This window comes from Hyperolius riggenbachi, chromosome 10 (assembly GCF_040937935.1).
Source record: "Hyperolius riggenbachi isolate aHypRig1 chromosome 10, aHypRig1.pri, whole genome shotgun sequence".
In the NCBI taxonomy this organism is placed as follows: domain Eukaryota; kingdom Metazoa; phylum Chordata; class Amphibia; order Anura; family Hyperoliidae; genus Hyperolius; species Hyperolius riggenbachi.
The window spans coordinates 244,271,876-244,296,804 of NC_090655.1; the positions used below are offsets into that span (position 1 = coordinate 244,271,876).

The window sequence follows — 24,929 nt, forward strand, 5'->3', positions numbered from 1 at the left end:
ATTATCGGTCTGGTCACCTGATCCCCCCTGCTCTTCATCCAAACAATGCAACTTAGGAGAAGGCCCTGTGTGCGCAGCCAAAAGGCAGCCCATGCATCTGCCTTAGGCTGGGCACAGGGCAAGGTTTTCAGGCTGCTACATATTGTCAATCACACCAATGGCCTCTAAATGGAGTAGCTGAGTTCTGGCTCAAAAGGTACCACTCATCGCTCCACAGATACCAATCTCCCATCATGCTTTGCACGGTAATACTAATAACAGTAATCCTAAGACCACTGAAGTAAATTCAGCCTCTTAATTGCTAGTGTCAGGTGTCTGAAAGGTTTGCACTAAGTAACAGTTGAGACATTGTAGGAACCCATAATGAAATTATCATATACGCATTTTATATTTTAAAGGATACCGGAGGCGACATGTGACATGATGAGATAGACATGTGTATGTGCAGTGTCAAGCACACTAATATCAATGCTGTGTTTCTTTCTCTGTCTGAAAGGGTTAAACATCAGGTATGTAAATGACAGTTTCTGTCTGGGTTGGGACCGGGTGGGACTACAGTGTAACCCTCACTGATTAGGAATTACCACTATAAAACATGTTCCTGGCAGAAAATGGCTTCTGAGAGCAGAAAGGAGAAAAAAGGGTCAATGGTTCATAGATTTTTAGCTCTGGGATATGTCAATGAATGTGTATTTGATCAGAAACAATGAAACTGTAAAAAAACTTAAAAACTATATTTAAATATAAAATAAAACTGTGGGATATCTAAAAAAGTAATTTCTAAGAGAAGGCGTATAGATGCAATAGTTCATCTCATCAGTTTATTTTCACCTCGGGTGACCTTTAAGCTTTGTTTTGGGCCTTTTAAGGGACCCTGGAGGTAAAAAAAATCATAATTAGATAGCTGTATGTATCTACAGAGCTGAACTTACTAACTAAATATCACTAGTACTATTCCTAACTAACTACTTCTAAAAGTTCCATATACTTACTATAAGTATTAAAAAACAAGGCTTGCATATAAATCTCTCTTACCAGGTCATCCACAAGGCATGAAAGCAGGTGCCTAGGGCCTGGTAGGTGTACAGGGGCCTGGATGCCAGATTTTCTGATCACCATTTCTTATCTTACCTTACCAAAGAAGCCAGGTTGCCAGTAGGGAAAAAAATATACTATCTTGCCTGGGGCCCTATTTCATATTAATCCTTCTCTGCTACCGAGTTACAAAACATGAGTAGAGTGGCCCATTCATCTTTTTCTTTCCTCTACTGTCTACTCCAGTCTCAGCCAGCAACACTAATGCTGCATACACACTTGAGATAAGTCTTTGGAAAAGGCAAGATCACAGACCAATTTTACCCCCTTCCATGTAGTATGAGAGCCATACTCTACACAGTCTATTCTATGGAGCTGCACTCCCCATCAGATAAAATCTTTGCAGGATGCTGCACACAAAGATGTCTGTACACATTCAAAAGATCATTATCTACAAAAGATCTCTTCCTGCAATAGATCAATTCCTGCAAAATGCATTCATAGTCTATGAGATCTGCAGATCCTCATACACACCTTGTTTAATAGACTTCATCTGCATATCTGGCAATCATCTGCAGATCTGAAAATTCATCCTGGTGGATCTGATCTGCAGATGATCTGCAAATGATTGCCTGTTAAACAAGGTGTGTATGAAGATCTGCAGATCTCATAGACTATGAATGCATTTTGAAGGAATGGATCTATTGCAGGAAGAGATCTTTTGCAGATAATGATCTTTTGAGTGTGTACGGGCATCTTTGTGTGCAGCATCTTGCAAAGATTTTTATCTGATGGGGAGTGCAGCTCCATAGAATAGACTGTGTAGAGTATGGCTCTCATACTACATGGAATGGGGTAAAATTGGTCTGTGATCTTGCCTTTTCCAAAGACTTTTATCTCAAGTGTGTATGCAGCATAAGTGTGTGTGCAGCATCTTGCAAAGATTTTTATCTGATGGGGAGTGCAGCTCCATAGAATAGACTGTGTAGAGTATGGCTCTCATACTACATGGAATGGGGTAAAATTGGTCTGTGATCTTGCCTTTTCCAAAGACTTTTATCTCAAGTGTGTATGCAGCATAAGGATAGGGAGCTCAGACCTGAACAACACAGACTTTGTGCGCAGCCTAGGAGTACTGACTGATGGGTAATTAAGCCTCAGGAATCTAATCTCAGCTATTGTGAAACATTCCTTCTTTGACCTAAATAACATTGCAAGGATAAAACACCTCATACCTCCAGTGGATCCATTAAGCCTAGTTCATGCCTTCATCACATCATGGCTGGACTACTGCAATGTTCTCTATACAGGCCTTCCAAACAAAGACCTGCACTGCCTGCATTTAGTACAGCATGCCGCCGCAAGGCTGTTAACTAGCCAACCCCACCATTGCCAGATAACACCAACCCTTCACTCACTCTCCTGGCTGCTGATAAAATGAAAAATTCAGTTTAAGATTGGTTTATTGACATTTAAATCCCTACACAACCTAGGCCCTGGATACCTGCAGGACTTGCTGCAACTGCATCACCCCCCCCACAAACTTAGATCAATAGAGATCTAAATAGCTTGGTCAACCCCAGCGTCCAACTCAAAACCTTTGGAGACAGAACCTTCTGTCCAGCTGCACCTACGCTTTAGAACTCCCTGCCCCACGCAATCAGGACAGCTCCATCCCTGGAAGCATTTAAGTCCAAACTGAAAAGCCAACTGTTTAGTCTGGCATTGATGAACAACTATTTCCTCTGTAACACAGTCCAGCCTGCAACTCTGTATTGATCTGAGACACATTTATGTGCTTTGAAACCTGAGAGAGGAAAACACTTTACAAATGTTATTGTATTGTACTGTCTCCTCCCTGCTATTAGAAGTGCTTCCTACAGTCACACAGACGTTTTATGAGATCTTATCATGTATCATAGAGAGCGTAAGCAAATAAATAAAGCTGCAGTGAAACTGGAGACAGACAAGGATTTATAGCATTGGGTAGGTAACTCCTATCATGGAAATAGGCAGGTTACAATGACTTCTAGCACTGAACCTAAAATCCTGCTACATGTCACGGTCAGTATCACAGGCCAGCATGCGTATGCCAGAGGCATCAGGGGGCGTGCAGTTTCATGTGCACCTTAAGGTTGCCTTTCAGTGTAAAGCTTCTACCACACTCTGAACACGAGAAAGGACGGTCACCTCTGTGAATTCTCTGGTGACTGGAAAGATTGTCTTTGCGAGTAAAACATTTCCCACACTCTGAACATGTAAAAGGCCTGTCGCCACTGTGGCTTCGCTGGTGTGCAAGGAGGGCACCTTTCTGGCTGAAACTCTTCCCACACTCTGAACAGGAGAAAGGCCGCTCACCGGAGTGCGTCCTCTGATGTAAAAGGAGGGTCCCTCGCTGAGCAAAGCTTTTCCCACACTCTGAACATGGATATGGCCGCTCAGCTATGTGATTTTTCTGGTGTGAAATTAGGTTTCCTTTCTCAGTGAAACTTTTCCCACACTCCAAGCAGGAAAAAGGACGCTCCCCAGTGTGGCATCTCTGGTGCCTCAGAAGGGACACTTTCTGACTGAAGCTTTTCCCACACTCTGGACATGAAAAAGGGCGCTCCCCTGTGTGGCGTCTCTGGTGGGCAAGGAGGTTTCCTTTCTCGGTGAAAGATTTCCCACACTCTGAGCACGAAAAAGGCCGCTCGCCTTTGTGATTTCTCTGATGCGTACGAAGGTTCCCTCTCTGAGTGAAAGACTTCCCACACTCTGAACACGAAAACGGACGCTCACCAGTGTGACTCCTTCGGTGGGCAATCAGAGTTCCTTTCTCCGTGAAACACTTCCCACACTCTGAACAGGAAAAAGGCCGCTCGCCTTTGTGCTTCTTCTGGTGTACGAGGAGGAGTCCCTTCTCAGTGAAGCACTTTCCACACTCTAAGCATGGATACGGACGTTCCCCAGTGTGAATTCTGAGGTGCAAAACCAGACGAGCATGCTTTTTAAAACATTTCCCACATTCAGAACATGAAAAGATCTCCTCACCTCTGACGGTACCAATTTGAGGTTTACCAGAAGAAACCTCAGATCTGGATGGATCTTTTGGGGTAACAGTATGGGATCTGTCAGAAGATTCATCACGATTAGAGGGATCCGGTGGTCTATGCTCATAGTAAAGTCTGTAATGTGTATTTCTAGTAATGGTCTTTCCTCCTGGAGAACATTGTGTGACGCCATTATCTTCTGCAGCATCATCTGGAGGGGAGATAAAACGTCCCTCCGAGGGGCTCCCCATATTCTGGTCATCTGTTATAAAAATAGAAGAACAGATTTCAGATAATGTGTCCAAAACAAGTGAAGTCTTGTATACACTCTAGAAGAAACTTGATAGAGGTGGTTGTTTGGCACAATGTCAGCTAAAAATGTAGCATATGTACAGGTGGATCTTTAAAGGATACCCGAAGTGACGTTTGACATGATGAGATAGACATAGGTATATACAGTGCAAAGCACACTAATAACTATGCTGTGCTGTGTTTCTTTTTTTCTTTCTCTGCCTGACAGAGTTAAATATCAGGTACGCAAGTGGCTGACTCAGTCCTGACTCAGAGAGGAAGTGACTACAGTGTGACCCTCACTGATAAAAAAATATAAATATAAAACACTTTTCTAGCAGAAAATGGCTTCTGAGAGCAAAAAAGAGATAAAAAGGTTCAATAGTTCATAGATTTTAGCTCTGGCATACTTCAATGAATGTGTCATTGAGCAAAAACAGTTAAAACTTAAAAAGTAGATTTAAACATAAAATAAAACTGTGGAATATCTTCAAAAGTCATTTTTAGGAGAAGGAAGATAGATACAATTGTTAATTTCATTAGTTTATTTTTGCTTTGGGTGTCCTTTAAATAACACAGACAAACAAGTGCATTTATTTTGCACACACCCAGTCTACTGGAAGCCCATCTATCATATACCATCTCCTCCTTTGTTGGTACTATGATGTTATACTGAGGAATGGAGATGGACCTTTCATATGGTGTACAGTACCTCCTCCTCATTTGTTGGTACTATGATGTTATACTGAGGAATGGAGATGGGCCTTCCATATGGTGTACAGTATCTCCTCCTCATGTGTTGGTACTATGATGTTATACTAAGGAATGGAGATGGGCCTTTCATATGGTGTACAGTATCTCCTCTCATTTGTTGGCACTATGATATTATACTGAGGAATGGAGATGGGCCTTTTATATGATGCACAGTATCTCCTCCTCATTTGTTGGTACTATGTTATACTGAGGAATGGAGATGGGCCTTTCATATGGTGTACAGTATCTCCTCCTCATTTGTTGGTACTATGATATTATACTGAGGAATGGAGATGGACTTTTCATATGGTGTACAGTATCTCCTCCTCATTTGTTGGTACTATGATATTATACTGAGGAATGGAGATGGGCCTTTTATATGGTGTACAGTATCTCCTCCTCATGTGTTGGTACTATGATGTTATACTAAGGAATGGAGATGGACTTTTCATATGGTGTACAGTATCTCCTCTCATTTGTTGGCGCTATAATGTTATACTGAGGAATGGAGATGGGCCTTTCATATGGTGTACAGTATCTCCTCTCATTTGTTGGTGCTATGATATTATACTGAGGAATGGAGATGGGCCTTTCATATGATGCACAGTATCTCCTCCTCATTTGTTGGTACTATGTTATACTGAGGAATGGAGATGGGCCTTTCATATGGTGTACAGTATCTCCTCCTCATTTGTTGGTACTATGATATTATACTGAGGAATGGAGATGGGCCTTTCATATGGTGTACAGTATCTCCTCCTCATTTGTTGGTGCTATGATGTTATACTGAGGAATGGAGATGGGCCTTTCATATGGTGTACAGTATCTCCTCCTCATTTGTTGGTACTATGATGTTATACTGAGGAATGGAGATGGGCCTTTCATATGGTGTACAGTATCTCCTCCTCATTTGTTGGTGCTATGATGTTATACTGAGGAATGGAGATGGACCTTTCATATGGTGTACAGTATCTCCTCCTCATGTGTTGGTGCTATGATGTTATACTGAGGAATGGAGATGGACCTTTCATATGGTGTACAGTATCTCCTCCTCATTTGTTGGTACTATGGTGTTATACTGAGGAATGGAGATGGAGCTTTCATATGGTGTACAGTATCTCCTCTTTTCGGCTTGAACTCACATAAGATAATTCAGCAGTTTTCATTGGCTGCTCTACCATTTATAGTCCAGCGTCACCCCATATAATCTAGCCTCTTCTTAGCTGGGTATGTGAAGCTCTGCCAGTCTTAGACTCACACAAGCAATATTAAACTGTGCTTCTGTATCTGTTTATTTCTTACCTTTGGCAATATCTATTGTACATTCATCGTCTTCAGTTGTCCTCTTTATGTCTCTATCCTCCATAGACTGCTGATCACCAGCCACGCACGTCTCCTCTTCTTCCTCTTTGATTGTTTTCATCATTACATCTTCCTCTGTAGACTGCTGATCATTCCACACATACATCTCTTCTTCTTCCTCTTTAACCTCAACTTTTATAATCACCTGCTCTTCCTCCTGCAGCAAGAAAATATTGACCAATATAGTCTATACAGAAGAATATATTTTCATGCAGGAGCCACTTTTTAGTTCTAGACAATCATCTTAACCTACCTGACAAAGGTGGGGGGTGGTGGGATGCTCCTGTGAACAATCCTGGGAGTAAAGAGGACCTGTACATCTCTCTGGTGAGTTTCTGTTACTGGATCCATCTGTAGGAAACACACACACTGCCTGAGTACATTGTCCCTATGTGATCTAGGTGGACCCTCCATACTGCTCCCTCCTCTTACCCAGTGATGTGAGGGGCGGCCGATTCTCCATCATGAAGTCCCTGTGGAGGTCTTTGTGTCCTATAAGTACTGCTGACTGATTGCTGCACCTGATGGGGTGTTCTGCTGAAAGAGAGCAAGGAACAGAACCCAGGGAAAGAGAGAGGTGCGATGATGGGTTAGGGACAGTGTATTGTTATGCATTCATGACAGTGTAGACTCCTACAGTTCTTTGGGGGGAGGGCATTGCAGGCATTACCAAGGGGCCCCAAAATATTTACAATTAATAATACCTTTACGGCTATCTTACACTACATGCCATTCCAATTTCAATGCGAGCAAAAAAGGCCAGCATGCTGTGTTTTTTCTGCATTTTCTGACGGACTTTAAACTGCAGATTTGAGATACCCCCTAGCTCAAGCTTCCGCTATGTATGGGCTGCATTCCTCATCCCTTAAATATGAAGCAGAATATCTCCACAACCATGCCTCCTACATACTGCAGATTTAATAGATTACAGAGTTCATGTAAATATGTATAAGCGGTGGGCTCAGCCTCAATGCCCAGTAAACCCTATAGCAGATTAACGATCACTAGAAGCACCAATAATAGCTTATACTGAACACACTGTGAGTGACATGACTGCACCATATCTTACAAATCCTACCCTAAATTGTACATTTGAAATGCATACACGTCACTGCATATTTATATAGGAGCCGAGCAGTGCCAGATGCTGGTGATGGGGATATACTGGGGGTTACTGCATGAAAATATATAATAATTTTACCTTCTCCGCTGCCAGTTCCAGGCAGCTAATCTGCCAGTTCTCCCCTAAACTTCCTCCCTCTTCACTCTAACTTCCAAGCTATTGCTCCACCCATTCCTGTCTGTGCGTTCCACGTTGTATAGGTGAGAGCACCATCTTGTGGATAAGAGCGGAACTGCATGCCACCCAACTTAAGATGAGGGCAGACATATTGTTTACAGCCTGTACTTTCAAATAACAACAACAACACTAACAATAATATTTATATAGCGCTTTTCTCCCTGGGGACTCAAAGCGCTGCAACCCTGCATTATGCAGTCTCAAAGGCTAGGGAAAAGAGGTGAGTTTTTAGCCTTTTTGTAAAGCTGTCCAGAGAAGGAGCCTCTCGTACTGATTGTGGAAGTGAGTTCAATAGAGTAGGGGCTGCATAGGAAAAGGCCCGAGCACCAAATGTTAAATGTATCCTGGGAATAACCAGCTTCATCTTGTTGGCAGAGCGGAGGGTGCGTAGAGGGGCATAAAGTTCCAATAGATCCGCTATGTATTTGGGTCCCATGTGGTGTAGAGCTTTGAAAGTCAGCAGGCAGATCTTAAAATGGATTCTCCATTTTACTGGCAACCAGTGAAGAGTTTGCAGTATTGGGGTGATGTGTGAGCTGCGGGGGGCATTGGCTAGGAGTCTGGCTGCAGCGTTCTGGACTAGCTGTAAGGGGCGCAGAACCTTATCTGTAGATCCGATGAACCGGGCGTTGCAGTAGTCTAGGTGGGAGGATACAAATGCATGAACCAGGACAGATAGGTCTTCAGCTGGGATAAGGTGTTTGATTTTCGCTATATTTCTTAGATGGAAGAAGGAAGACTTGACGACAGCTGATATCTGCTGTTTGAGTTTTAGATTTCCATCCAGGATCACCCCAAGGTTTCGCACAGAGTCTTTATACTGTACAGTATCTCCCCCCATTGCTAGTTTGAGGTGGTGAGCATTTTGAACTTTATCCATCATGTGTGGACCACCTACCACCAACACCTCTGTTTTGTCAGAGTTCAGCCTCAGCCAGCTCGTGTTCATCCAATTTTGTAAATCCACTAGACATGCATTTATGGATGCTGATGGGTCTTGGGTGCCAGGCTTGAAGGACAGATACAGTTGTGTGTCATCTGCATAACAATGGTATCCTAGGCCATAGTTCTGGATTTATGGATTATTTTGCCCAGTGGGAGCATGTAGACTGCAAAGAGTAATGGTGATAGTACAGAACCCTGTGGAACTCCATAGGGAAGTGGCACTGGATTAGAGTAGTGTGTGCCCAGACATATTTGCTGTGTCCTGCCAGATAGGAAGGTCTGAAACCAGCTAAGAACAGTACCCCCTAGGCCACAGTAATTCTTCAGTCGCTGGATTAGTATTTCATGATCCACAGCATCAAATGCTGCAGACAAGTCAAGAAGAATCAGAATTGAGCAATCACCCTTGTCCCTTGCAGTAAGTAGATCATTCATTACTCAGACTAATGCCGTTACAGTGCTGTGCCTTTTCCTGAATCCTGACTGAAAAGTATCAAAGATGTTATCTGTAAGCCTGGCTTCTAGCTGGTTGGCGACTGCTTTCTCGATAACTTTTGATAGGAATGGTAAGTTCGCCACAGGTCTGTAGTTGGTTACAGAATCAGGATCTAGTGATGGTTTCTTCAAGAGGGGTTTTATGATTGCTTTCTTTAGTTTTTCTGGGAAAAGTCCACTTTGCAAGGCGCACTGAGTGATTTTGTGAAGTGCTGGCCTGATCAGCTTTGGGCACTGCATTAGGATCCAGTTGGGCCAGGATCCAGGTCGCAGGTAGTGGGGCGGAGACTTTGAATGAGAATTCCAAAATCTTCTACACTCAGAGTGTCAAAGACTTGCCATGGTGGTACGGTAGTAGGCAGATGCAAAGTCCAGTGGTCAATTGATGTTGTTGGTGTAATGCTGGCACGGATCGTAGACACCTTGTTTGTGAAGAAGGCAGAGAATTCTTCACACCTTTCCCTGGAAAATGTGGTTGGGGCTTTTAGGCAGGAAGGATTGCAGAGTGATTCCACTGTGTGGAAGAGTTGACCAGCTCTGTTGTTGGCTGTAGATATTTTGTGCGAGATAAAGTCTGATTTTTTCTTGGTTATTGCTTGTTGGTATTGTCTGAGGTGTTAAACTAGGCTAGATTTGTGCTCCTCAGACCCTGATTTACACCACTGTCTTTCTAGTCTGTGCCCTATCTTTTTCAGATCCATGATGGTTTTGTCAAACCAATTAGCTTTCTGCCTTTTGGTTGCTGATTTGGTGCGCCATGGGGCAATACTGTCAAGTGTTTCATATATTGTGTTGTTGTACTGGGTTACTAGAGTGTTTGGGTCCATTTGACTGTGGAGCAGATTTGTAAAATCCAGGTTGGCAGTTATTCTCTCCGGTGTTAATTTACTCAAGGGACGGATTTTGATTGTTTCTTTAGGGAGCTGCTTGATAGGGTGATGTTCAATAGTAAACTGTATTATGTGATGGTCTGACCACACCACTGGGGTTACTGTTATGTTACTAATGTCCATTCCAAGGTGGAACAGTAAGTCTAGCGTATGCCCTCCTCTGTGGGTAGCAGATTTTACAACTTGTGTGAAGCCTAGTCCACCCATTAGATTTATTAGTTCATTTGCATCTTGTGATTGAGTGTTATCAGCCCAGACGTTGAAGTCTCCAAGGATGATCCATCTCGGATAAGACAGAGTTAGCATTGCCAGAAGTTCTGGGAATTCCTGTAGGAAAGGGTCAGCATCTCCGGGGGGACGATAAACCACTAAAATTTTGAAGCCTTTACCAGCTGAGATCTGGGCACCTATACATTCAAAGGACTTTGTTGAGCCAACATTCAGGGCCCTGAGCTGCAGAGTTGTTTTGCCACAAATTGCTACACCCCCTCCTCTGCGGTCTCGTCTTCCCTCACTTAGGACTGAGTAATTGTATGGGATGGTTGCTTCCAATGTGGGGCCCGCATTGGCATCAATCCAGGTTTCAGTGATGCATGAAAAATCGCATGTCTGAATAAGGTCCGCAATAATGGCTGTCTTATTGTTTATAGAGCGGGCATTGCAGAGCAATGCAGTGACTGCATGGGGCTTAGCAATGGCGACTGGGTTCACTGCCGGGGTGTTACTGCATCTCTGACTAGGGACATGGTAACTTCTGCTACTTTCAGCCTCTGATTTCCAGTACACATCACTAGAGATCGCTGGAAAGTTCTTTTCTTTGAATGGACCTGGGTCCCTGAAGTTGGACTGAGACTGAGTGTGGCACTTTTTATGGGCCTGGCTGCCTTTTTTACCTCTGTGCGCTTTATTTAAAATCCCTAGAGATTCCAGCAAATTAGCTTGTTTTTTTTCCAATGTGAGATGCAGCTCTCAATGGCCTGAGAGATAGTAAGAAGCTGGCTGTATAGATTAACATTGCTCTTTGGGAAGGAATGGGTTAAGTAAGCTCTTCCTTTGATTGTTGTTGTTTATCAGTGGGGGGTAGACAAAAGCAAATGCTGGCCTTCAGAATCTGCTAGAAGAGGTGTGAAAATTCCATTGATATGCAGAAGCATGGGGCCTACTAAGGTTTACTTAAGGTCCGTACACACGCCGGACTGGAGGCAACGACGGGTCCGTCGTTGCCTCCCGCTGGGTGGGCGTGCCAACGACAGTCCGGCGTGTGTACGCACTGTCAGCGGACTTATACGGCTGTTTCTGAGCGATCCGCCGGGCGGATAGCTCAGAAACAGCCGTATCAGTCCGCCGACAGTGCGTACACACGCCGGACTGTCGTTGGCACGCCCACCTAGCGGGAGGCAACGACGGGCCCGTCGTTGCCTCCAGTCCGGCGTGTGTACGGACCTTTAGAAAGGCAATGGAGTCAATATAATTTCAGCCTCTGAATGCATTTAAAGTATTTGTACAGTCTGCAAAAAATGGATTGCCAGCTCAAATATATTACTGCTGTTTGAGGAAGGAGGATGAATTCCCTTACCTTGGAAAGAGGGCTTGGGAAGGTAGGAGATCTGCTTGCTGTGTTGGGCTTATGATGATCTGCTTAGCTTCCATAGGCAGTCATGTGACACAGGGGGGAGATCAAATTACAACTAGAGATTAGACACAAATGAGGGGGAATTAGACAGGCTAAACTCTCTAAATACATACAGGGTGCATTTCTGTTATGTTTTCCTTGTGTCCTGTGCAAGAGTTCAGGTCCACTTTAACACAAACATATTCCGAAAATAGACAATTTCATCACTTTCTTGTGAAGGGGCGATTCGCAAAGCTTTTCACCGGTTTTCCTTTGTTTTCACCTTATCTATGGACTGGTGCACACCAGAGCGGCTCTGGAGCGTTTTTAAAAACTCTAGCTGTTTGAAAACTGCTTGGGTAATGTGTTTCAATGGGATGGTGCACACCACAGCGGTTTGTTTTTTCCACAAACGCAAACTCGGGGGCTGCAGCATTTTTTAGATTTCTGAGACGTTTCTGCCGTTAATGTAATGTAAAGGGAAGTGGAAAACTGCTCTGAAAAACGCTAGATCAGCGCGGTTTTCCGGGCGTTTTTGTTACAGAAGCTGTTCAGTGACAGTTTTACTGTAACAATATATGAAATCTGCTACACAAAAAAACGCTCCAAAATAGTTAGACATGTTTAGAAAAGCTCTCTAAGGCCCCATTCACACTTAAAAGCGCAAAACGTCGGCGATTACCAACGGCGTTTTGCGGGAGTGATTTTTCTGCAATTACACAGAAAAATCACTGAACACTGCCGCGATTTTTCCGCGATCGCATTTAGCGCCTCTATAGCACTGAAACGCGATCGCTGAGAAAATGCCTGAAAATGGTGCAGGCTACGCGCTTGACAATTTGCTTAAAGAGAACCCGAGGTGTGTTTGAAGAATATTATCTGCATACAGAGGCTGGATCTGCCTATACAGCCCAGCCTCTGTTGTTATCCCAAACCCCCCTAAGGTCCCCCTGCACTCTGCAATCCCTCATAAATCACAGCCACGCTGCTGACAAACAGCTTGTCAGAGCTGGCTGTGTTTATCTCTATAGTGTTAGTCTGCTGCTCTCCCCGCCTCCTGCAGAACTCCAGTCCCAGCCTGCATCCCTTCCCTCCCTGCTGATTGGAGGGAAGGGACGGGGGCAGGGACTGGAGCTATGCAGGAGGCGGGGGAGCAGCTGAGACTGACACTACAGATGTAAACACAGCCTCACAGCATGGCTGTGATTTATGAGGGATTGCAGAGTGCAGGGGACCTTAGTGGGGTTTGGGAGAGCAACAGAGGCTGGGCTGTATAGGCAGATCCAGCCTCTGTATGCAGATAACATTCTTTAAACACACCTCGGGTTCTCTTTAAGTAAGAACGGGCCCATAGGGTTTTATAGCACTAGCGCTTTAAAAAGCGCTAGCGCTTGAGCGTTTTGCCTGAAATCGCCGGCAAAACGCTCTTGTGTGAATGGGCCCTGAACATGCCTAGGAATCGCTCTGAAAATCTGCTTCAAAAACCTCTAGCGTTAGCAGATCTGCTAGAGGTTTTTGGTGTGCACTGGCCCAATGTTACATTTTTAAGCTCCACATGGATAGAGAAATGCATTACCCCAAGGCCACCTCAATCACCACTCGAGCTAGGTCATAAGAAGAAACGAAGCCGGCACCATCTAATTGCCTTTTACTTTTTATTCACAGACTGTCATACAGTATAGCAATGTTTCGGAGCGATACACATGCTCCTTTGTCAAGCTATGACAGACTTACTATACTGTATGACAGTCTGTGAATAAAACATAAAAGAGCAATTGGATGGTGCCGGCTTCATTTCTTCTTATGATTTGTAAGCTCCCAAATAGCAAAAATATAATATAATTAAAGAGACACTGAAGTCTCGTAAAAAACATCTTTTTATTTAAAAAACGTGTTTAACAAGATTGTCCTAACTAAACCAGCGAATCCCCGCGGCTGTAATCTATCTAAATCCCCCCTCCCTCTCCCCTGCAAAATCCACGACTTTCTTGGTCATGGATTTTGCTGCCTTAAGCGCTTCTGTGAGAGGCAGAGCTATGAGCTGCAGCCCTGCCTCACACGCGTCTGTCAGCGGCGGATCTCCGCCTCTCCCCCGCCCCTCTCAGTGAAGGAAGACTGAGAGGGGCAGGGGAGAGGCGGCGATCCGGGCTGACAGACGTGCTGAGAGGCAGAGCTGCGGCTCATAGCTCTGCCTCTCACAGAAGCGCTGCCCGGATTGCCCCTCGGGGAGTTTGGGGGGATCTAGATAGATTACAGCGGCAGGGATGCGGCGGTTTAGTTAGGGCAATCAAGTTAAACACATTTTTAAAATAAGATGTTTTTTACAAGACTTTACGAGACAGAGTCTCTTTAAGGTAAGAAAAGTAATACTGAAATTAAGTTAATCAGGAACAACTTACTTTAAGAGATTATTTTGCTTGTAAATGTTCTGAAAGGTTATTTTTATAAAATAGGTGAGAAGTCATTTATGAGAAGTTTTGTGAATAGAGCCCATTAAGAGCCATTTCCCATTACAAATCACTACTGCAATTGTGCTGCGATTTTCATTTGCATAAGTTTAAAAATGTGATTTCCTGTGCATTGTTGTGATTTTATGTGCAATCAGTATTTGGGTGATGCGTTTGTGTTTTCAGGAGACGAGCGGGCAAGGCTTAAAGCCACATATGGATATTGAATAGAAATAGACCTCCTATTATACAAAAAATGCAGTGGGCAATGCGATCTGGTGGTCCTTTCTTACACCAGTAATAATACTTTATATCAGGGATTGCAGCTGTTCCTTTTTCAGAGGGAAGGACAATCCCGGTTTTTAAACTGAGGCCTGGTTCACACGGGCGTCTGCCCCGCGTTTACCGCCAGCGTTAAACGCTCCCATTCAAGTGAATGGGAGCATTTGTACCGAGCTTTTACCGGCGTTTTTGCGCGAATGCGGCGTTCAAAAATCCTGATTTTCTCTGGCGTTCCCTCGACCCTGGACGGCTAATGTCACCCTGTGGGGGAGAAAATCGCTGACTGCAACCGAACGCCACAGAAAGCTCGAATGCGACGCTGCCGCAACGCCTCCGAAAGCCGGGCAGACACCAGTGTGAACCAGCCCTAAATCCCCTGTCCTAATCTCTTCCTCATTTATCCCTATTTTAGGACCTATGTTCAGATCTTTCTTATCTCAGAAAGTTAAGAGGTGTACTTACACTGCTGCCACATATATAGAGGGGATTCTCTGGAGTACTTGTATTAAAGAGTTTCCGTAGCACATATTAGTGGGGGGCTTTGTGCAGGGAGCACAGGGGTGCAGCTAAGGTTTTGGTGGCCCCATGCAGTCCATAATTTGGGGACAGAAAGTTGGGAGGTGTGCCTACTCATAACTGAGGAGTGGGCTTCCTCAGGAAGTATATATGGGGATTGCTTCTCTGGGGAGAATATATTTTCAAAAAAGGCTTGCTGCCAGGTTTCCTTCTATCACTCCCCCCCCCCCCCCTTCCTCCTCTTAAGGCATACATGTCAAACTCCGGCCCGCGGGCCAAAACTGGTCCTCAGAGCCATTACATTTGTCCCTCAAGTGGTTTCCACACTTTGCATTAGGTTTGGCCCACTCTAGACCACCAGGGAAGCTATAGTAGAGGTGAAGTCCTCGATCACCAGGGAAGGCCAATGGGGGAGGGAGGGGAAAAGGACTAGACACCAGGGAACTGCATAGGGGAGGGAGAACCACTAGACACCAGGCAACTGTATAGGGGCTGGAGGGGGGCCATTAGACACCAGGTAACTTTATAAGGTGGCTAGTAGACATTGAAATTGGCCCGCGACTAGGTCCCAGTGTTTAATTTTTGCCCACTTCGTATTTTACACCCCTGCCTTAAGGGCAGTGAATGGGATGGAGAAGAAGGGACTGGGGGACATGGGTAGAGGAATGGGCAATACACAGAGGTATGTGTATCCAGCATCAACATGTCTCTGTATCTCGCAGATCAGGTGTTTCTGGCATTGTCAGATGTGACAATATTAGCTGCATGCTTGTTTCTGGTGCAATTCAGACACCTCTGCAGCCAAATAGATCTGCAGGGCTGCCAGGCAACTGGTATTGTTATAAAGGAAATAAACATGGAAGCCTCCATATCCTTCTTACTTCAGGTTCCCTTTAAAGGGGTTCTGTGGGGGGGGGGTTAAAAAGACAAAATCCAACACTTACCTGGGGCTTCTATCGGCCCCCTGCAGCTGCCATGTCCCGCACGCGCTGTCCTCCTCCATTCCTCCGTTCTACGCCGCTGGTCCAATCTTGCGTCTACCTAGACTGCGGCCACGCGCATGCTCGCTTCCACGCGCGTCATCAGGAGCTTACTGCGCAGGTGCAGTACAGGAAAACATTTTACTGCGCCTGCGCAGTAAGCTCCCGATGACGCGTGCGAGAGCGAGCAGTATACATCTATTTAGACGGATATATTAGACCGGGACCGGCAGCGGTGGAACCGAGGATCGTAGGAGGGCGGCATGGGACATTACAGCTACAGGGGGCCAATAGAAGCCCCAGGTAAGTGTCGGATTTTGTCTTTTGAGCTCCTCCACAGAACCCATTTAATCTGAATTTGTTAAGTTGGGACAGTTATACCCTATTATGCCACCTGCACCCCTTCTGATCCTCCACTGTCCTCACTACGCCATGTGTGCATCTACTGACCCCGTTATGACACCTGTGCTTCTTTACCTCCACTGCCCTATTATGTCACCTGTGCCCCCTTTGTGTCTCCTCAGATCTACTTTGTGCCACCTGTCTCCCTTTAATAATCTGTGTCCCCCATTGGTGCCACCGGGACCTCCTCTGTACCCTTTGTTCCCTCGTGGGCCCCCTGTGCTCCCCCACCTGTATTACTCGCCTTAGTAAGTGTAATTTCGCTCTGAAACTCACTGTTGTCTCCACGTTGATTGGCGTCGCCTTGGAGAAATTACATCATCACAGGGGGCCGTGCTCATATCGACAGCTGGTTCGTAACTTGGGCGTTTGTAAGCCGACGACCACCTGTACTTTAAGCAATATCATAGTATTGATTTCCCAGGAGAACAATTATCCAGGAAAACTGGAGGGCAGTAATCAGACTTGATGTAGTGTTCCCATTTTACTCCCCCTCCCCCACATGGAGGAGAGACAGGCTTACTGTCCACATATCATCCTCTTCCACCTCAATTATATGCGAGGGGCTTCTCCGTGGTCGGCTCCATTCCTGCAGTATTCAGTGACCCAAAGAATAATGTGTGAGACATGTAAAGCCTCCAGAAATCTCTAACGTGTCACTTATACACTATCTCCACTTCAATGATGCCAGCCTCCCTTTGATCCTGCAGCTGAAGATATTTTTAGGTGCTGATTGTGGGTGGTTGGAGAGCTGCGGTTTTGAGAAAACATTAGTGGCAGCTGGGCCCCATGACACAAACTAGGCCCTAGGCACCTGCCTAGGATGCCTTGTGGATGATCCTGCTTTGGAAACAATACGTATAAGTGAAAAGATGTTTATTGTCAATTAGTACAAATATATACAAGTGAACAATGGCAAATCTCCAGAATAAAACTAACATAAGAGACTGCAATCCTAATATTAACTAATTCATAATACAAACATATTAACCAGTAGCCTCGATCGCAGAAGTATATCTACAACCCGCGGGAGAACTTTTCCCATCCGAGGGGCGTAGATAAGAGTCTCTGCCTCTCTATGCATGCCACGTTCTCGTGACGTGCGCTTGCAGCTGAGATTGGTGAATGGGAACATATGTTTCAAAAGCCGTTATGACAAAATCATAAATGACCAGCGCTGTAATGAACAGCATTGATCATTCAATGAGTGCAAGTAAAAAAAAAAAAAAACTTTTACTTTCCTCGAGGTTTTGTTCACATTGAGTTCCGATCGCGTTTGCGTTGGGCGTTTGCCGCTTTTTTTTTTGTGTTTCCTGACACTTGGGAGGCCGATGCATTTTTGTTAAAAGCGCTTTTCTAAGTGCTTTTCCAGAGCTAAAAACAGGGAACACCAAGAACCCCAATAGTGTAATTCGTACTGGACAAGGTGGCAAAAAGTTTGTATTGCTAAATACTCACAAGTCAGGGTCACCAGCAGGCAACCACTGTAAAACAGGCTTACTGACAGAGGCGATTAATTTGAATCCTTGTGCAGATTGTTTGATACTCTGCCTGATGAAGTGGGGTTGAACCTGCGAAACGCGTTGCATTTCTTTTTGGAGTTCCTAATAAATGTGTTTGACTGTCTGAATCGCAGTCGTTGTTGTGTCTGCTTGAGGGAGGTAAGACCACTACTTCCTCCTTCAATTTTGCCATTTAAGTTGGTTTTTAAGCTCATTGAATCTAATCTTATACTTTTGGCGCCTCTGTTCATTGTATACAATGCTTTTCCAGAGCGTTTTTTTAATTCACTCCCCAGAAGTGAACTCTTTGATCCGGAAAAGAATAAATACAATGTATTTATTCTTAAAACCGCGAATGCAATCGATGCACAGAGCGATTTTCCTATACCTTCCATTCAGGGCAAATCGCCCTGAAAATGGTCCATGCAGTGCTTTACTCAGCGGCAAGCAAACGGAACGCTCCAATGAGAACTATCTCATTGGAAAGCATAGTGTAAGCGCTTTTAGGGCGATTTGTAAAAAAAAAAAAAATCAAAAAAACGCCTCTAATGTGAACAAGCCCTGAATGTCGTTTTGCTTAGAATGCTTTAGCATTCTAAGCAGGTGACATCTAGTGGCCAAAATTAATATTACAGTGTTAAAAAAAAATCTATATACTGAATATAAAATCGGATGTTTGTGTGTATGTGTGTATGTGTTGTGATCACTCGCCTTGACCAATTTCAAAAACTTGGTATACAGATTCTTTACTACCTGGGAAAATATGTTCTGGGGGTCTGAATATGTGTCAAGGTTAGAGAAATTGGGCAGAGCCAACAACAACCAAATACATACAAGGGCAATGCCAGGTCACCAGCTAGCAAATTATAAAAGAAACAATAAAAAGCCATTATCCCTTTGTCCCCTAGCTTGCGACCATAGTTAATATAATCATTAAAAAACTGCTAGTTAGGGACTTAGCTTTTTGTATATGTATGCCATGAGAGTATATTATAGTTATTTTTGAAAATAAGGGCTTGTAATTCTTGATATAGTACAATGAAAAAGACATAAACCAAAAAAAAAATACACCCTAATTTCCAAATAGAATATTGTCGCCATGCATTGTACTAGGGACAATTTAAACGTTGCAATAACCAAGACAAATGGTCAAATAAAATGTGTGGGTTTTATCTACAATCGCAAGTTTTATTTTAAAACTATAATTGGCTGAAAATTGCAAAATAATGAAATTTTTAAATTGTCCTTCTTATTCCCTTTAAAGTGTATATAAAATTCAATAATTCCTACCAAAAAGTACCACCCAAAGAAAACCCAATTTGTGGCGAAAAAAATGTATGAATCATTTAGGTGAGACAAGTAGTGATAAAGTTATTGGCAAATAAATGAGAGAAGCACTGAAATATGAAAATTGTTCTGGTCCATAAGGAGAAAAAACCCTTAGTGGTGAAGTGGTTAAGAGCAGGCAGAACAGCAGCAAAAGGGCAGAGAAACCAGGAAGGAAGCCAAGGGGTCAGAATAAGCTTACATAACAGGAAGCACAGAAGATGGAAAGCAGTAGAGCCAAGCTAAAGTGAGATTCTCACAGAATTCTGAGGTGGGTGGAGTTCTGATGTGGGTGGAGTCCTTAAATGCAAATTGCAAAAGATGATGGCACATTGAACCTGTTTCAGGACATGTTGCCAGAGGGCTGCCTATTGGTGGATATAGAAAGTACAGAACTCCACAAGCAGAGAGCAACCATCAGGTAAACCAAGAAGATGCAGGCAAAATAATGTCCACAAGGAGTAGAAGCAAAATGCCCCCTGCTGGTGAGCAGAGGTAATGCAACACCCTAGGAAAATAGTGCCAACAGCAGGTGCAAACATGTAGAAGAGGACTCCTAACAAGTGGGCTGATTTTAGGCAGAGATGTCTAAGACTTCCCAGACTCGCAGTAGTGTATTCATAGTATTGGAATTCGGAATCTCCTTTCAACCAGAAAATGACACTCATCGGTGTGTTTTCTGGTGTTTAATAAGGTTTTCTTTGAAGGTGAATGTATTCCCACACTCCAAGCATGAAAATGGCTGCTCGCCAGTGTGCAACCTTTGATGCCTAAGTAGGGATGCTTTCTGACTGAAACATTTCCCACATTCTGAACAAGAAAAAGGGCGCTCACCAGTGTGAAGGACCTGGTGTTGAAGGAGGTTTCCCTTTGTAGTGAAAGATTTCCCACACTCTGAACATGGAAAAGGCCGCACACCAGTGTGCCTGACCTGGTGTGCAATAAGGTTTCCTTTGTGGGTAAAACCTTTCCCACATTCTGAACATGAAAAAGGGTGCACACTACTGTGAAGGACCTGGTGTTTAAGGAGGCTTGCCTTCATAGAGAAGGATTTCCCACACTCTGAACACGAAAAAGGACGCTTGCCAGTGTGCTGGACCTGGTGTGCAATAAGGTTTGTTTTGTAGGCAAAACATTTCCCACATTCTGAGCATGAAAAAGGACGCTCACCAGTGTGAACTAACTGGTGTTTAAGAAGGATTCCCTTCAAAGTAAAAGATTTCCCACATTCTGAGCACTCAAAAGGCCTCTCGCCTGTGTGCGTTCTCTGATGTGCTAGAAGACGGGACCGCACCTTGAAAGATTTATCACATTCTGGACACTGAAATTTCCTGTCATCTCCAACTCTGACAGTGCGTGAGTCACCAGAACAAGATTCCTTAGCATTACATCCAACTTTAGTTTTAATCTCACTATAAAGTCTTATATTGATGTTTGGAAACTTATCAGAAGATATCTCAGGATTAGAGGAATCCGGTGATCTCTCCTCATGGTAAAGGCTGTGATGTGTATTTCCAGTATTGGAGATCCTTCCTGGAGAACCTTGTGTGACGCCATTATCTTCTGCAGCATTATCTGGAGGGAAGATAACTCGTTCCTCTATAATATTCTGTACATAGCGTCCATCTATTGGTGAAAAAATTTAGGACTATCAAAATACCATTCAATTTCCGTAATCAGGAGTCATGGATTTAAGGAATGGAGTGCAAAGGGACTTCTACAGTGCTGCCCATAATTATTCATACCCCTGGCAAATTTTGACTTAAAGTTACTTTTATTCAACCAGCATGTAATTTTTTGACGGGAAATTACGTTGGTATCTCCCAAAAGATAATAAGATGATGTAGAAGAGGCATTGTTGTTGAAAAAAAAAAATGTTTGGCTTTTATTTACATTTGAGCAAAAAGTGTCCAATCCAAATTATTCATACTATTCACAAACTGTCACAGTCTGTGGGAAAATCCAAAGTTCTATACCAGTGATGGCTAACCTTGGCACTCCAGCTGTGGTGGAACTACAAGTCCCATGAGGCATTGCAATACTCTGACAGCTCTAAGCATAACTCGGGGAGGCAGAGGCATGATGGGATTTGTAGTTTTGTCACAGCTGGAGTGCCAAGGTTAGCCATCACTGTTCTATACCATTCCAAAAAGTCCAAGCTGTTCTAAAGCATCCAAATTACCGATTAATTGGGAACAGCTGTTTTAATCAACTCAACAGTAAAAACAGTAGCTCTCTGCAGTTGGTTTGTGGACAGTAATGGCTAAGACAAAGGAGCTCAGTGAGGACCTGTGGCTGAACATTGTGGCTGCTCACAAGTCAGGAAAGGGCTACAAGGCCATTTCTAAATATTTTCAACGTTCAGTGGCTACAGTGCAAAGTATTTAAAAAAAATACAAATGTTCCACACTATTGAAAATCTCAGAGGACGTGGTCACAAGACAAAAGTAACACCTGTGCTGGTCAGGAGGATAGTGAGAGGGGTGAAAAAGAATCCAAGGATCACCACCAAGGCCATCCTGGTGAATCTGGGCTCTGCTGATGGCAATGTCTCAAGGCAGACAATTTAACGGACAATGCACACTGGTGGGTTCCACGCATGCAGACCAGGGAGGATGCCACTTCTCCAGATAAAGCACACAAAGAAACTTGGCCTTAGGCACCAGTGGTGGACATTTCAGCATAACAATGACTTAAAACACACAGCAAAAGTGGTGAAGAAATGGTTAGCAGACAACAACATTAACGTTTTGGAGTGGCCCAGCCAGAGTCCTGACTTGAATCCAAATGAGAATCTGTGGGGGGAGCTAAAAATCAGGGTGATGGAGATTTGGAGCTCATTGCTAAAGATGAATGGGCAAAAATACCTGTGAAGACATGCAAAAAGCTGATTGCTGTAATAGCCAATAAAAGCTTTTCTATTTATTATTGAGATGGGTATGAATACTTTTGGACTGGACACTTTTTGCTCAAATGTAAATGAAAGCTGTGGAATGTTTTTTTTTCCAACAATAATGCCTCTTGTACTTTGTCTTATCTTTTGGGAAACACCTATGTCATTTCCCGTCAAAAAATTACTTGCCGGTTGAATAAAAGTAACTTTCAGTCAATATTTCTCAGGGGTATGAATAATTATGGGCTGCACTGTAGTCAATACACAATTTTATTTAGAGCCCAATGCACACTGAGGAATGCAGATGACCCTTTCATATGGTGTACAGTATCTCCTCCTCATTTGTTGGTGCTATGATGTTATACTGGGGAATGGAGATGGGCTTTTCATATGGTGTACAGTATCTCCTCCTCATTTGTTGGTGCTATGATGTTACACTGAGGAATGGAGATGGGCCTTCCATATGGTGTACAGTATCCCCTCCTCATTTGTTGGTGCTGTGATGTTATACTGAGGAATGGAGATGGGCCTTTCATATGGAGTACAGTATCTCCTCCTCATTTGTTGGTACTATGATGTTATACTGAGGAATGGAGATGTGCCTTTCATATGGTGTACAGTATCTCCTCCTCATTTGTTGGTGCTATGATGTTATACTGAGGAATGGAGATGGACCTTTCATATGGTGTACAGTATCTCCTCCTCATTTGTTGGTGCTATGATGTTATACTGGGGAATGGAGATGGGCTTTTCATATGGTGTACAGTATCTCCTCCTCATTTGTTGGGACTATGATGTTATACTGAGGAATGGAGATGGACCTTTCATATGGTGTACAGTATCTCCCCCTCATTTGTTGGTACTATGATGTTATACTGAGGAATGGAGATGGACCTTTCATATGGTGTACAGTATCTCCTCCTCATTTGTTGGTGCTATGATGTTATACTGAGGAATGGATATGGGCCTTTCATATGGTGTACAGTATCTCCTCCTCATTTGTTGGTACTATGATGTTATACTGAGGAATGGATATGGGCCTTTCATATGATGTACAGTATCTCCTCATTTGTTGGTGCTATGATGTTATACTGAGGAATGGGGATGGGCCTTTCATATGGTGTACAGTATCTCCTCCTCATTTGTTGGTGCTATGATGTTATACTGAGGAATGGAGATGGGCCTTGCATATGGTGTACAGTATCTCCTCCTCATTTGTTGGTACTATGATTGTTATACTGGGGGGTGGAGATGAGCCTTTCATATGGTATAAAGTATCTCCTCCTCATGTGTCGGTACTGTGATGTTATACTGAGGAATGGAGATGGGCCTTTCATATGGTGTACAGGATCTCCTCCTCATTTGTTGGTGCTATGATGTTATACTGAGGAATGGGGATAAACCTTTCATATGGTGTACAGTATCTCCTCATTTGTTGGTACTATGATGTTATACTAAGGAATGGAGATGGGCCTTTCATATGGTGTAAAGTATCTCCTCCTCATTTGTTGGCACTATGATGTTATACTGAGGAATGGAGATGGGCCTTTCATATGGTGTACAGGATCTCCTCCTCATGTGTTGGTACTATGATGTTATACTAAGGAATGGAGATAGACCTTTTATATGGTGTACAGTATCCCCTCCTCATTAGTTGGTACTATGATGTTATACTGAGGAATGGAGATGGGCCTTTCATATGGTGTACAGTATCTGCTCCTCATTTGTTGGTACTATGATGTTATACTGAGGAATGGAGATGGGCCTTTCATATGGTGTACAGTATCTCCTCCTCATGTGTTGGTACTATGATGTTATACTGAGGAATGGAGATGGACTTTTCATATGGTGTACAGTATCTTCTCCTCATTTGTTGGTACTATGATGTTATACTGAGGAATGGAGATGGGCCTTTCATATGGTGTACAGTATCTCCTCCTCATTTGTTGGTACTATGATGTTATACTGAGGAATGGAGATGGGCCTTTCATATGGTGTACAGTATCCCCTCCCCATTTGTTGGTACTATGAGGTTATACTGAGGAATGGAGATGGGCCTTTCATATGGTGTACAGTATCTCCTCCTCATTTGTTGGTACTATGATGTAATACTGAGGGATGGAGATGGACCTTTCATATGGTGTGCAGTATCTCCTCCTCATTTGTTGGTACTAGGATGTTATACTGAGGAATGGAGATGGGCCTTTCATATGGTGTACAGTATCTCCTCCTCGTTTGTTGGTACTATGATGTTATACTGAGGGATGGAGATGGACCTTTCATATGGTGTGCAGTATCTCTTCCTCATTTGTTGGTACTAGGATGTTATACTGAGGGATGGAGATGGGCCTTTCATATGGTGTACAGTATCTCCTCCTCATGTGTTGGTGCTATGATGTTATATTGAGGAATGGAGATTGGCCTTGTATGGTGTACAGTACCCCCCTTACCGCTATACCACAGTGACTGCAGCCACAATAACCCTCTGCTTCCACTCACTAATATTTGTAGCTTCCATTCCCCTATTACAAGTGTTGTCAGTGTTTCTCCTTCTCCCCATAACATCGGCCTCCCCTCCTGTGTTCACAGTACAGCCTCCTCTCATCCTCCTTTCCTCCCCTCCATTAGCTGAGAAGTGCACCAGTGGTGCTTCATTACCTCCTCCAGTGCTGGGTCCTATCATCCTCCTACATTGCAGCTGCCCACTCTCCTCTGCTTCCCAGTCCTCAGCCTTCCTGCAGATCATCATGTGACATAGAGAAAGAGAGAGGACACTGCAGCACAGGAGGAGTAAATAAAGCATCACCGCTGTACCTCCCTGGTAAGGCTGGGGGATGGGGGGGAATTAGTGGAGGGAGAAAATGAAGAG

The 24,929-nt window shown here is 43.8% G+C and overlaps 1 protein-coding gene across 1 annotated transcript in view; it reads right to left on the reverse strand.

Moving 5' to 3' along the window:
- Positions 1-2,288: 2,288 nt before the first annotated feature.
- The window catches only part of LOC137537024 (zinc finger protein 208-like), a 68,637-nt gene continuing 45,996 nt past the window's right edge, over positions 2,289-24,929 (reverse strand). The window contains exons 15-19 of the mRNA XM_068259180.1: positions 19,834-20,793; positions 6,903-7,058; positions 6,724-6,821; positions 6,411-6,627; positions 2,289-4,326 (exon numbers count right to left, since the gene is read on the reverse strand). Coding sequence (XP_068115281.1) covers positions 3,137-4,326; positions 6,411-6,627; positions 6,724-6,821; positions 6,903-7,058; positions 19,834-20,793 — 2,621 coding nt within the window. The 3' untranslated portion in view covers positions 2,289-3,136. The remainder of the gene's footprint in view (positions 4,327-6,410; positions 6,628-6,723; positions 6,822-6,902; positions 7,059-19,833; positions 20,794-24,929) is intronic.